The following is a 12024-nucleotide window of genomic DNA, read 5'->3' on the forward strand; positions in this document are numbered from 1 at the left end:
AAAGAATTTTGTAAATTGTCTTTATCTTTAGAAGAGGAATGAACATGGATTTATTTGCCTTTTGATTTATTAGCATTTGATACATGACAGACTCAAATTCTGGGGATGGTGGGGTGAAAAATAAAAGAGTTCAGATATGCAGTGTCAAGATTTTGTCCCCAAGCTTGAGAAACTTAATTGTAGTATTTTTAAAAGGCGAGGGGGTGGGGCAGAATATGCAAAGGAGGGAATAAATACAACTGACTTTAAAACTTGAAGCACAATGAAAAAAAAACCATAGGGGAGGGAAAACATTACCTGCTCCAGCCTGCTTTAACAGACTTTGTAGTCGGTCAATTTCTGCTTTCTGCTGTTGCAAGAGTTGGTTTAATTTCTCTATCTGGTCTTTCTGAAAATCTGATTTCGTTGGCTGAGCACCTGCCTTTTCCATTTCATACTGAAACTATTGGAAAACAGTTTAATCAAAATCTTGTTTATTACAATTAAAAGTAAATGGACTCTTAATATCAAATTATGAAAGCTGCTGACTCAAGAATTTTGGCATGGCATCTAAACAGTGGCATAAAAGACCTGGTTAGATCTTGTTTGCTAGACCTTGTCCCACTCTACATAAAATATAATAGGTGTAGTGTGTTAGATTAAAACTGGGGAGACCTGAGTTCAAATTCCTGCTCAGCTGACAAGGTTGCTGGATAACTTATGGACTAATCACTCTCAATCAACCTAACCTATCTCACAGGATTGCTGCGACAATAAAATGAAGGAGAGGACAATTACATACGCTACTCTAAGCTCCTAAGCAAAAAGGAAGTATAAAAATATAATAGTCTGAAAGTTCACTAGTAGTAACTGACCCAAATTGTACATTCCTCAGCGCCTTAACACACAATATATCCTGGGAAAGTATCTGACCAGGTCCTGTATTTGAAGAAGTCAGTGGGAGATAAGTTCCCCAACTGATCCTCGTATTCAAGTCTATATTTCACTCTTGTCCCTTGGCTTAATTTTATTTATTTAACAACATTTATATCCTGCCTTTCTGCCTTCACAAGGGCCACCAAGATGGCTAAATAAAGGCCTTTTCTGCATGGATGATTTTCGCCGTTTTTAGCCCAATACCTCTTTTGATTTTCTTCCAAATTCTAGACACTTAACTCTCCCTTCAGATTTCAACGTGGACTGGATAAGCCAGCACCCTGGCACCATCCGACAACTGTAAGTGCTAATGTGGAGTCATGCAAGAGATTATATCTGCAAATGGTTACAGCAGGCAACCGAGCAGTCTACTTCCTCCTGTAGGCCAGACCTCAACAGTCCTCTGAACATCCAGAACAACTTTGCTGACCTACATTGTGCAGACACAATGCTGGTGGAAAACTGTTGTTTCTTTGCCACCATCACTGCCATGGAGTATGCTTTAAAATGAGCTTTTGTCCGTGTCTTATCAGATTTAATAAACCAAGGGGTTACGTGGGCTCTAACACTAGAAAGGGGGAGCCTGAAAGCAATCATGTCAACCACCCAGGTCATTTCCTCATTCCAGAGGTCAACCAGGATGTTAACAGCAACACCAGCCATATCAATACGAAACCATCAGAAAGCCATTCAGATCCATCTGGCTTTGGGGACAGTCACTTTAAAAGATCCCGTATCCCTGTAAGTCCAAATCTGAACAAAGAGTGATTTGTCTGTCTCAAAGGAACTGTCATCAATTCTTTCACCCTCAGATCATATTCCTCCTGCCCAGAATAAAATACCAAATCAAGAGTGTGACCTACACAATGTATAGGACTAGTTATTACCTGAGACTGGCTCATAGTTGTCATGGAGGCCATGCAATCCTCTTGACAAGACAGCCTCAGCATAAATGTTGAAGTCACTCAGGACAGCCTGCCTAGGGGGTTCAGTATCACCCCCAAGACCAACTCCACCAACTCAGGCAGGCAGAGTGTTGGGCAGTGGGGTGGGCAGTACACCAACAGAATCCCAATCTGGTCTCTCAGTCCTAACATTAGGTGCACAACTTCATAATTGGTAATGCCCTGGATGGGATACTGTGATAAGAATATAGAGTCTTTACAGACTACACCAACACCATCTCCCAGCCTACCAGGCCTACGCTGATATATCACAGAATGCCCCGAGGACACAATTGGGAGAGGTTAACCCCTCCGCCTTCCCCTAGCCAAATCTTTGTGGTGCATGCCAGGTCAGTCTTGGATGTCTGCAAAAAATGTTTGTGGAACCTTCCCCTTACCTGACCTGCTCTTCTCCCATCACTGTATCTATCTCACACACTATGAATTGTGGTACCACCTCTCACTCCATTCCGTCCCTCCAAGCATCTCTCTCCCATCAGTACGCAAAGAAACCAATAAACAAGACAATACAAGTACAGCCACACTTAATACTGACTATATAGAAATCCAGACCAACCTCTTACCCTAGGTAATGGAAAACAAAACCACAATCAAATCCAGACCCACATTTCATCTGGATCAGAATTAAAAGCGCGCGCGCACGCACGCACACACACACACACCAGCTCTCACCTGATTAAAACAGAACAAAGCAAAAACAAATCAACAAACAAAGTGGTGCACCCTCATTCTCTTCCTCCCAGACTAATGTTCCTTAGCAAGATGCAAGAGCAAGAAAAATGCTAACAAACCTGCTCCTCTTTGTCTTTCAAAAGCTTTTGCAATAATCCAATTTCTGCTTGTGCTCTGGCAAGTCCCTTTAAGGCCCGAGTGGCCTCCATAGAAGACTTCTCGGCTTCCTGAAGCTCCTAAGGTTTAAACACAAAAGGGAACCTTGAACTTATCTTACAGCTAATTACACTTTGCACTGGTTAAAAACAGAAAGCCTTGCAGGATTGTATTTATGCTGCTGTTTATTTTCTCATTTGAATTAAGTCTGTTATTTTGTATTTGTACGCCTCAAGTCTAATTTACCGCCATTGCCAGGTAATGTACGGGTACTGCTTGTCTAGCAGAGGATGACATTGCGCTGAATCTCATAGCTACAATGTTCATTTATCCGTTGAAGAAATAACCAGAGGGTGGCCAAGAATACAGTTGGCATAGACACCTCTGAGCACCAATATGTACAGCAAGGAGGAATACTTGAACTCTGGCCAGAGGGATGGTGTATTTCTTCTCCCATAATTTCTTTCTTGGTCTGCTTTCTGTAGCAAGTTTTTCTAAGCTTTAAGTGTAGTATCCATCCCATTATTAATTAAAATCAAGTAAGGTGCAATCCAAAACTGAACTTCATGCTCAAATTATAAAAGACATATAAATCAAGAGATTGAACACTGCATATGGCATCAAGAGAAATAATTTCCAGAAAGTATCCAGATTTACAATTTAGCAATAATGTACCTCAGAGCGTTCCTGGTTAATCTTGTGAACAGTCCCATGAAGTGACTGGAGTTGATCTTTGGCTGCACTGAGCTCTGCTGTTGCCCGTTTATCTGAAGCAGATATTGCTTGTTTTAACTCCTCCAGTTCTTTATTGATGCCAAGCAATTGCCTTTGTGACCTGGCATCTTCTGCATTTTTCTGAAAGAGTCAAAGTATTATTCAATAGACTTCACTAAACTACTCGAAGGCAAACCTCCAAGCAAACAAATCTCTTTGCCTAAAGAACAGCCAATAGTGCCTTTTCATGAACATGCAGTGTCAGAAATCAGGCAGGCAGGGATGCAGAACAGGCCCTCTCAGTTGCTGCTCACCCACCCCAACCATGGAACTCTTTGCCACCCGAAGTTCATTTGGTCCTTTCCTTCTTGGTCTTTTGATGCTGTTATGATCAGCCTGTTCTACAGGGTTTTTGAAACAGTTTTTTATAGCTTATGCTGATGCTCTGTTCTTACTACTTTTTAATTATTTTATTTATTTATTGATTGATTCTATTCCTAGCCCGCCCTCCCCGCAAATGGGCTCAGGGCAGGTTACAATTAAATGCTCAATGAGCATTAAAACATATAAAATACATTTTAAACCAAAAAACACCACAAATACATACAAAAACAGATGGCGGGCCCCTTCCAATTTCCCCTATCATAATATAAACAAAGCAAAACAATGGGGTGGGGGGGCACAGTTTAAAATTAACTAGTGACTGCGCTTATAGGGAGGCAGATGATTACGTTGCCCCCGCTGGTGGGAGACCAGTAGGGAGGCTCCTAAAACGATGAAAGACTGGCCTCAACCATATGCCTGGCGGAACATCTCTGTCTTACAGGCCCGCCAAAAGGATATAAGATCCTGGCGGGCCTGGGTGTCCTCCGACAGAGAGTTCCACCAGGTTGGGGCCAGGACTGAAAATGCCCTGGCCCTGGTCGAGGCCAGCTTGGCCTCCCTGGGGCCAGGGACCACCAGTAAGTTCTTACTTGCTGATTTTAATGCTCTCCGGCATACATATGGGGAAAGATGGTCCCGCAAGTATTTACCAGTTATTATCAATCTGATTGTTTTGGAGGTTTGTTTAATGTTTTCACTGATGGTTTTTTTAAAAGATATTGTAACAATTCTGTGTTTGGATCCTATGTTCCCCTTCCATGAAGTCTTTCTCGAGAATTCCCCCAACAGAGGACATCTTCTGACAGAGGAAGTCTCTGTCCATTAGATTAAGACTTGCCAGACTATTTGCATATGTTTTAGATGCTGTCCTACCCTATTCTCCAAGTCTTCCAGTTGAGCAAGAATTCTCTCTCTCTCTTCCTCAGCATCTTGAAGCTGCTGATCTGCAAGGGACTGGATTTCCTCCATGTTCTTCAGCTTTTCACTTAGATCCTGGATTTCATTCTCTAGCTGCCGGACTCTGGTTTCATTCTGTCGCTTCTCAGATTTAATCTGGTGTTGAAATGCAAGAAACAAAGGAAAAATGATGTGCTCTTTCCCCAGGTATCTTGCTGATGCCTGCCATTCCCAGACAATGAAAGTTAACACATGGTTATTTTTTTTTGCAAAGGCTTCACCTCTTTTGCCTCCTTTTACAAACCATTATAAAGGGTTTTATTCTAGGATAGCAATTAGAATGTACACCACATAGAGATAGTTTTGTGCTATCTCTAACATTCTGAAGCTTGATGTTCTTATGATTTATGCAGTGCAATGCATGGCACTTTAGTTCCATAAACAGAAAGGACAAGGTCCCTGCCTCCAAGGAGTTCACAATCAGCCTACCCCATTCACTGAGGTCTTCTGTAGATTCCCTGCTCTATGTTCTCCAGGGTCAGAGCTGTAGCAGATATGAATACAGGGGACAGGACATTCTCAGTGGCAACACCAAGAATTGCCCATCCAGGAAGGCTTACTCAAATCCATCCCTCCTAGTCTTCAGTTGCCTGGTTAAAATGACATTTTCAGTTGGGCATTTTTTGAAGAAAGCTGACAGGAAGAAAACTGATACATTTGAAATGTGGTGCTAGAGGAGAATTCTGCAAATACCAAGGACAGCCAAAAAGACAAATAAGTGGGTACTGGATCAAATCAAGCCTGAATTCTCCCTAGAAGCTAAAATGACTAAACTAAGGCTATTGTACTTTGGTCACATTATAAGAAGACAAGATTCTCTGAAAAAAATCAATAATACTAGGAAAAATAGAAGGCAGTAGGAAAGGAGGAAGACCTAAAACGAGATGGCTTGACTCAATAAAAGAAGCGGCGTCCTCCAGTTTGCAAGTTCTGAGCAAGTCTATTAATGATAGGGTGTTTTGGAGTCTTTCATTCATGGGGTCGCCATAGGTCGGAGGCGACTTGACAGCACATAATACACACACATTTGGTCCTATAATTAGTTTTAGTTTTTCTGTTTTCCTGGGTCCTGAGAGTTGCTTTATTGTTTCTCTGATTATTGATTATACTTATTTTGTTTTAGACTACTGTTTAAAATTGTATTCATGTTTTGCACTTGTTAGCCACTTTGTAGGCTAACAGGTCAAAATGCAGGAATATAAAATAATCAATATCCAGCAAGATAGGGAAGGATGTATGTGAGAAATGCATTTAAATGTCTTGTAGATTTAGTTAGGGATGAGGTTTAAGGGCTAAACCAAAAGATACATGGAAAAAGTGGATTTTGAGAAAGAATTTGAATAATGAAAGAAACAGCACTATATACATATTCAAGCAGGATTAAATTGAGTTTTATGTTTATTCATGGTTTCTGCTAAAATAGGTGCTATAAAATCTTATTTAATCTCATCAAAATATCTCTTGACTGTACCCTGGTATCAGTATTTAAAGAAAAGATTCCCTTTTCAGTCTGCTAGTTCTAACAAATATAGTATCCAGTTCCATAATTAACCTCTGAACCTTTCAGGTATTTCATACTGAATAGCACAAACTTCCAGCCTACATGGTTGTCTAGCTTTATAAATATTCAGTTATCCAAGAATGCCACAACATAGTAGTCACACCAAACACGCTCATATAAAAACATCCAACCATTTATATAAAATAACCAAAACACTCCCCAGTGTTATACCAAAAATGAAAGTGACCTTTTGCCACTTCTTTGTGCAATTTGTAATCCTCTTACTTTGGCTTCTGCAGCTTTGTTGCAGGCCAGCCTGTATTTCTCTTGTGCCGCTTCCATCCTAGCTTGCTGAGAAGCCATTTCCTTCCGCAGCTCCCTTTCTCTGGCCTGTGCTGCCTTATTTTCCTGCTGTGAATGAGCAAGGATCTCAGCAAATTGCTTCTGCAGATCTGCAAGGTTTTTTCCTAAGAAATCGTTTGAGTTATGGCACCTAAAATAAGCAGTCGCAAGAAAAAGTCGAGGAAGAGAAACGGGAGAGGTTAAGGAGAACTATTGATTAAGCTTATCATCAATATCTTAAGCTATTGTGTCAGAGACAAACTAGATATTCTGTGGAAGAGCAACCTCCAAGTGGTAAGGAAAGGGTGCAATGTTGTCAGAAGTGGCAGGCAGGCAAAAAATACTTAGCCCTTCTGTGCCCACTGCTTCTGTTTACACTGCCCTTCCTCAGCAGTTTTTCTCCCCAGCACAGCCGGGCCGCATTGAGGAACAGCTGCTGAAGGAGAGAAGAACAGGAGAGAAGCAGGGGCTGGCAGAAAGCTCTCTCACTTTTTAGATGTTCAACAGTGACTTGGACTATCAGATCAAGGTCTTGAATTAATGCCTAATTTGACTCCTAAAATAATTTAAGAATGACGATTCTTTCAAAACAGATTTAAAGAGTGCACACCAAGTGTATGCTGTAAATACAAGGAGTTGCAATTGGCTGAAGTTCCTAGATAAGAATTTACCATATACTTGTAGGCATCACTCTCCTCTGTATTTAGCTTATGAAGCAGCTTGATGTTGAGTCAGCCCAGGACTGCTCACCCTGCCTGGCAGCAGCCCCCTAGAGTCTCAGACACTGCATGGTAGACATGTAACAGAAATGAGGTACTCAATTCCTGTACTGATCTCTCCAGAAATTATAGATAGCACAGGTGGTACAGTCCAAGAAAGCAAACCATTACACAACACAATGCCACACTTTGTACCCATTTTTGTCTCTTACTTTTTCTTTTGCATTGTTACTTCCTGTACTTTCCAGTTAGTTATGAACTGTGCAATTAACAGTGCACACAAAGCTGCTTTTGGAAACAAACTGAGATCCATGTCAAGGCCACTTCTAAATAATTAGATGGTTATTCATTTCCATGACCTTCAGAGAGAAGGCTAGACAAGGGACAGAATCTTGTCAACAAATTAGCTTCTGAATTCACCTTTCAATATACTGCAAGGTCAGGAAATTCATCTGCTAAGGAACTTCAGATACAGAAATCTGTCCTCATTCCTGCATATACCTACAATCTGAGAGATCTCCTGCCAATATACATTTGGCATTTGCCCCACAAGAAAGCACCTCTTGCCTTCCACATTAAAGAAGACAAAGCCACTGTTTTTCAGACACAGACATTTCAGTTTAATATAGTATACTAGCTTCATGTAAGGGAACATGGAAACCAGCTAGTAAATGCCACCGCCTAATGAGAATGCTTGAGAAGAAGAAAAATCAAAAGTAACACAGACTCTTTTAGGGTGAAGAAAGGCAATGTATTTACATAACACTTTCCCCAAGTTCTCAAAGGCTTCACATATATAACTATAAGAGTAACAACTTAAAACAGCATTTTTTTGAGAATTTTTAGCATTTTGCATTCATTCTCAGAATAACCTTAAGGTTATTAACCCTGTATGGGCCAGAATTATTACTGTGATATAGCAGAGTAGGTAAGATTTGAACAAAGGTATACGTGGCTTGCAGCTTACAAAAGCCACTGCATCACACCATCTTCTCAGTAAGACCAGAAATGCTGCTTTTGGGTGAAGATGGCGCATCAGACCAGCCCCTTCATTAGGATTTTGCTTACCTAATTTCTGCTCCAGTCTGTAGCTTTCTTTTCAGTTCATTCACACGAGCAGAGACTTCTTCAGGACGAATTAAGTTGTTAACCGCATGATTCAATTGATTTTGAGTATCTTTAACTTGCTGTTTCAAAAAGTTATTGTTCTTCTGAAATAAACAAGTTTGAGAGCTCTGTTTCTAGTTTCCAGTATTTTTCCTTCTTGCCATGATTGTATAAAAATGTATCAAAGACTGGTATCAATATAACATTGCTATTTTACTGCACCTTCTCCAGAATTAGTTTTCTGGTGGAGCTACAAGCACAGTTGCTACAGCAGACCATCAATACAAAATTTCAGTTTCATAATTCTGGCTGAACCCTCTCACATTCAGCCCCCACTCGACAACACAGAAACATGACTGACCTTCACTGAAGGAAACAACTACGGAGTTATATTAAAGTGCCACATATGCCAATTCAGAAACCAACAGAAAAACAAACAAATACTCCACCTGCAGCTGTTTGAGTTGGGAAAGCAACTCGTTATTTTCCTGTTCCTTCTCTTCCAATAATTGTGCTTTGGCCAGGGCATTTTCCAAGGCTTGTCTTTCTTTGCTAAGTTCATCTTGGAGAGCAGAGTGTTCCAGCTTCTCCCCCAAAAGAAAAATATTCATGTTTTTAAAAAGTGAAAAGAATAGTTCTACTGTCTTCTGCAAGAAAACTCAAGAGAACAATGGGTAGCACACTGGTTTCCAAGAACAGTTCCTTCTTCTGAGGAAAACATGAACAGCCTTTGATGAAGGGACTTCACCTGACTTTTGCCACTTCTCCTGACTTCTGAGCCTGGCAACCAGCAGGAGCTCTAGGGATGGGGACATGGGGGGTGGGGGGACAGTGCCCCGTGTGCTAGGGTGCCACTTCTGGGGAAAACCTAGAAGTGATGGCAGGGTACCTCTAGGATACTTTATGGTTTTCCCTGGAAGTGACATCATAGTGCACAGGATACCAACTTCCTTTTTAAAAAAAAATTCAGAGGGAGGCCTGGCAGCCCTAATTAAAAGCTACGTGCCTGAACAAAAGGTGTAAGGAAAGGAGACATCTTTCTTCATGACTTTTTACATACCTGACTAAGCTTTTTCAGCCTCTCCAACTCTTCTTTATGTTGAATGGCTTCAGCATCTCGGGCCTTCATCTCTGCCTCCAGTTCAGCCTCATAAGCACTTAATTCACCTTGGGCCTCCTGCAGGGACTCATTTAGTTCTCGTTGTTCTTGGAGTGCTTGCTCAAGATCTGCAATTTCCTGAAATCAGACAAGTTCAAATGTCTGATAAATCCTCTGTTCAACAGCAGTGGCATGCTTTACTACTGGACAGTGTTTGCAGTCGGACCCCTCCTGATAATGAGGGGCAGTTTATAGGTATGAAATCATAAACATCCTTCCTCATATAGCCAGGGGTCATTTCGTAGAAAAAGAGCTGCAGGAACTCATTAGCATAACTCATTAGCATATGCTACGCCCCTTGACATCACAGGAAGTGTCATTGGCAGAACTGATTTGCATATGCCACACCCTCTGACATCACAGGAAGTGTGTCAGAAGGCAACACCTACCCCTCAGGCTCCACCCCAAAAGTCTCCAGGTATTTCCCAACTCAGAGCTGGCAAGCCTACCTGGAGAAAAATTGCTTCCAAAGCACAAAGAAAATAGTCAAGATGTTAAATGGTTTTATTATAAAATCAACAACGCTACAATTAACGATTAACTAATATAAATAACCATGACTGATATATTTAACTAACACAGAACCAATCTGCTTTCAAAAGCTGTGGGAACCATACCAATGTCAATCCCCTAACAAAAATAAAACAGAATGAACTCAAAGCAGCACACACATACACATAGATCCGGAGGAGTTAGCCATGTTAGTCTGTAGTAGCAAAACAGAAAAGAGTCCAGTAGCACCTTTAAGACTAACCAACTTTACTGTAGCATAAGATTTCGAGAATCACAGTTCTCTTCATCTCTCTCAGGAATGAAAACAGCAGAATGAACTCACTCAAAGCAGCTAAAGCCTCCTCTGCAAAGGCGACCACAGCAGCTCAGCTTACACACTCTCTCTCCCCCTCTCATGCAAAAAGCAGAATGAACGCAGCGCGGCTTACCCTCCTCTGCAGAGCCCTGCCAGGCCCCAGCTGGCTCTCTCACTCTCTCTCACAGAGGAATGCGAAAAAAGCAGAATGAACTCAAAGCAGCTAAGCATCTTCTGCAGAGCCTGCAGGACCGAAGGAGGAAGGAATCACGGATTCAAGAGCTTCCGGAACAGCGTTCCGGTGCGTTCCCCCTCAAAATGAGCCCTGCATATAGCATAAGTGCAAGACACTTCCTGGCCTGAAATAAAACAAAATGGATGCCAGCCAGGAAGGAGCCTGGAAAATATTTTAGGAGAATCAGAGTGGCTGGCTGCCTATAGATCCCCTCCATGTCCCAGAGAGATGCATGAGGTTTCCCAAGAAACTCCTGACTAATCTCATCCACGCCCTGCCTTACTTCCCCTTACGCATTTACCCTGATTATTCACCAAACTTGGTAGCCTTTCCCATCCAGTACTCAAAAGGACATCAAGCATCATTTGCACATATAGTTCACCTCAGGTAGACGCATTAAGCCTCTCCCAACTCATTCTCCATCTCTGGAAAACCTATTAAGTCATTGTTTTGGGGGCAAAGATGTCAGCTTACCTCAGGGAGCATTTTGCCCTATATCTGGGCTTGCAAGCCACTGCTTCTTCTCCATGAAACACTGGTTGTTTTGCTGCTGCCTCTATGGACCTCTATCTTCAAAACTATTAACTATAGCTTTCCCTAAAACTGCTTTCTTCCAAGTTCCTCCTTGATTTCCTCTTAGTTAACCTTGTATGTGTGCTGGATGTGAATTTTGTACATTTGTACTTTTATTTCTCTTTTAATAAAATGCCTTTCCAGTTGAACATCTGGCTGGTTTATTTCAAGAGCTCTCTTAAGGGAATAATCCCTGTAAACATAGGTGGAGAATCCCAGTTACCTCCTCTCACTTTGTCTCCTTTAAACTAATTCTCTCAACTAATTAGGAGACTGCATATTTGAGTAATAACTGGAACTGTGATCCAAAGATCTGGCACTTTTCTTTTTTCCTACTTGAGAATCAATTTGGTGTAGTGGTTAAGAGCAGCAGAACTCTAATCTGGAGAGCCGGGTTTGATTCCCCACTCCTCCACTTGAAGCCAGCTGGGTGACTTTGGGTCAGTCACAGCTCTTCCAGAGCTCTCTCAGCCCAACCCACCTCCCAGGGTGATTGTTGTGGGGATAATAATGACATACTTTGTAAACCGCTCTGAGTGGGCATTAAGTTGTCCTGAAGAGCAGTATATAAACTGAATGTTATTATTTTGTTATTGATAATACTTTCCCACTGCTATCACAACAGACTGACACCATCATCAATCCAATGTGAATACAGTCTAGATTTATAACAACAATCCCGTGTCTGCGGCCTAGCAGCAAAGCAGCAGCAACAGTAGCAAGGTGGCAAGTAGTGGTGGCAAGTAGTGGTGGCAACAGGTGGCAAGTAGTTAGCAGAAAGGGTGCTCAATCTTCCACCACTCGCTTCTTTCCCTGC

The 12024-nt window shown here is 41.6% G+C and overlaps 1 protein-coding gene across 2 annotated transcripts in view; it reads right to left on the reverse strand.

The window, feature by feature from the left end:
* Positions 1-12024, reverse strand: part of CNTRL (centriolin) — a 92698-nt gene that overhangs the window by 47139 nt on the left and 33535 nt on the right. For both annotated transcript variants that reach the window (XM_054997646.1, XM_054997647.1), the window contains 8 exons: positions 9493-9669; positions 8882-9016; positions 8394-8536; positions 6550-6757; positions 4680-4859; positions 3384-3563; positions 2672-2788; positions 298-442 (listed from right to left, as the gene is read on the reverse strand). In XM_054997646.1, coding sequence (XP_054853621.1) covers positions 298-442; positions 2672-2788; positions 3384-3563; positions 4680-4859; positions 6550-6757; positions 8394-8536; positions 8882-9016; positions 9493-9669 — 1285 coding nt within the window. The remainder of the gene's footprint in view (positions 1-297; positions 443-2671; positions 2789-3383; positions 3564-4679; positions 4860-6549; positions 6758-8393; positions 8537-8881; positions 9017-9492; positions 9670-12024) is intronic.

Source organism: Eublepharis macularius, chromosome 14 (assembly GCF_028583425.1).
Source record: "Eublepharis macularius isolate TG4126 chromosome 14, MPM_Emac_v1.0, whole genome shotgun sequence".
NCBI classification, from domain to species: Eukaryota; Metazoa; Chordata; class Lepidosauria; order Squamata; family Eublepharidae; genus Eublepharis; species Eublepharis macularius.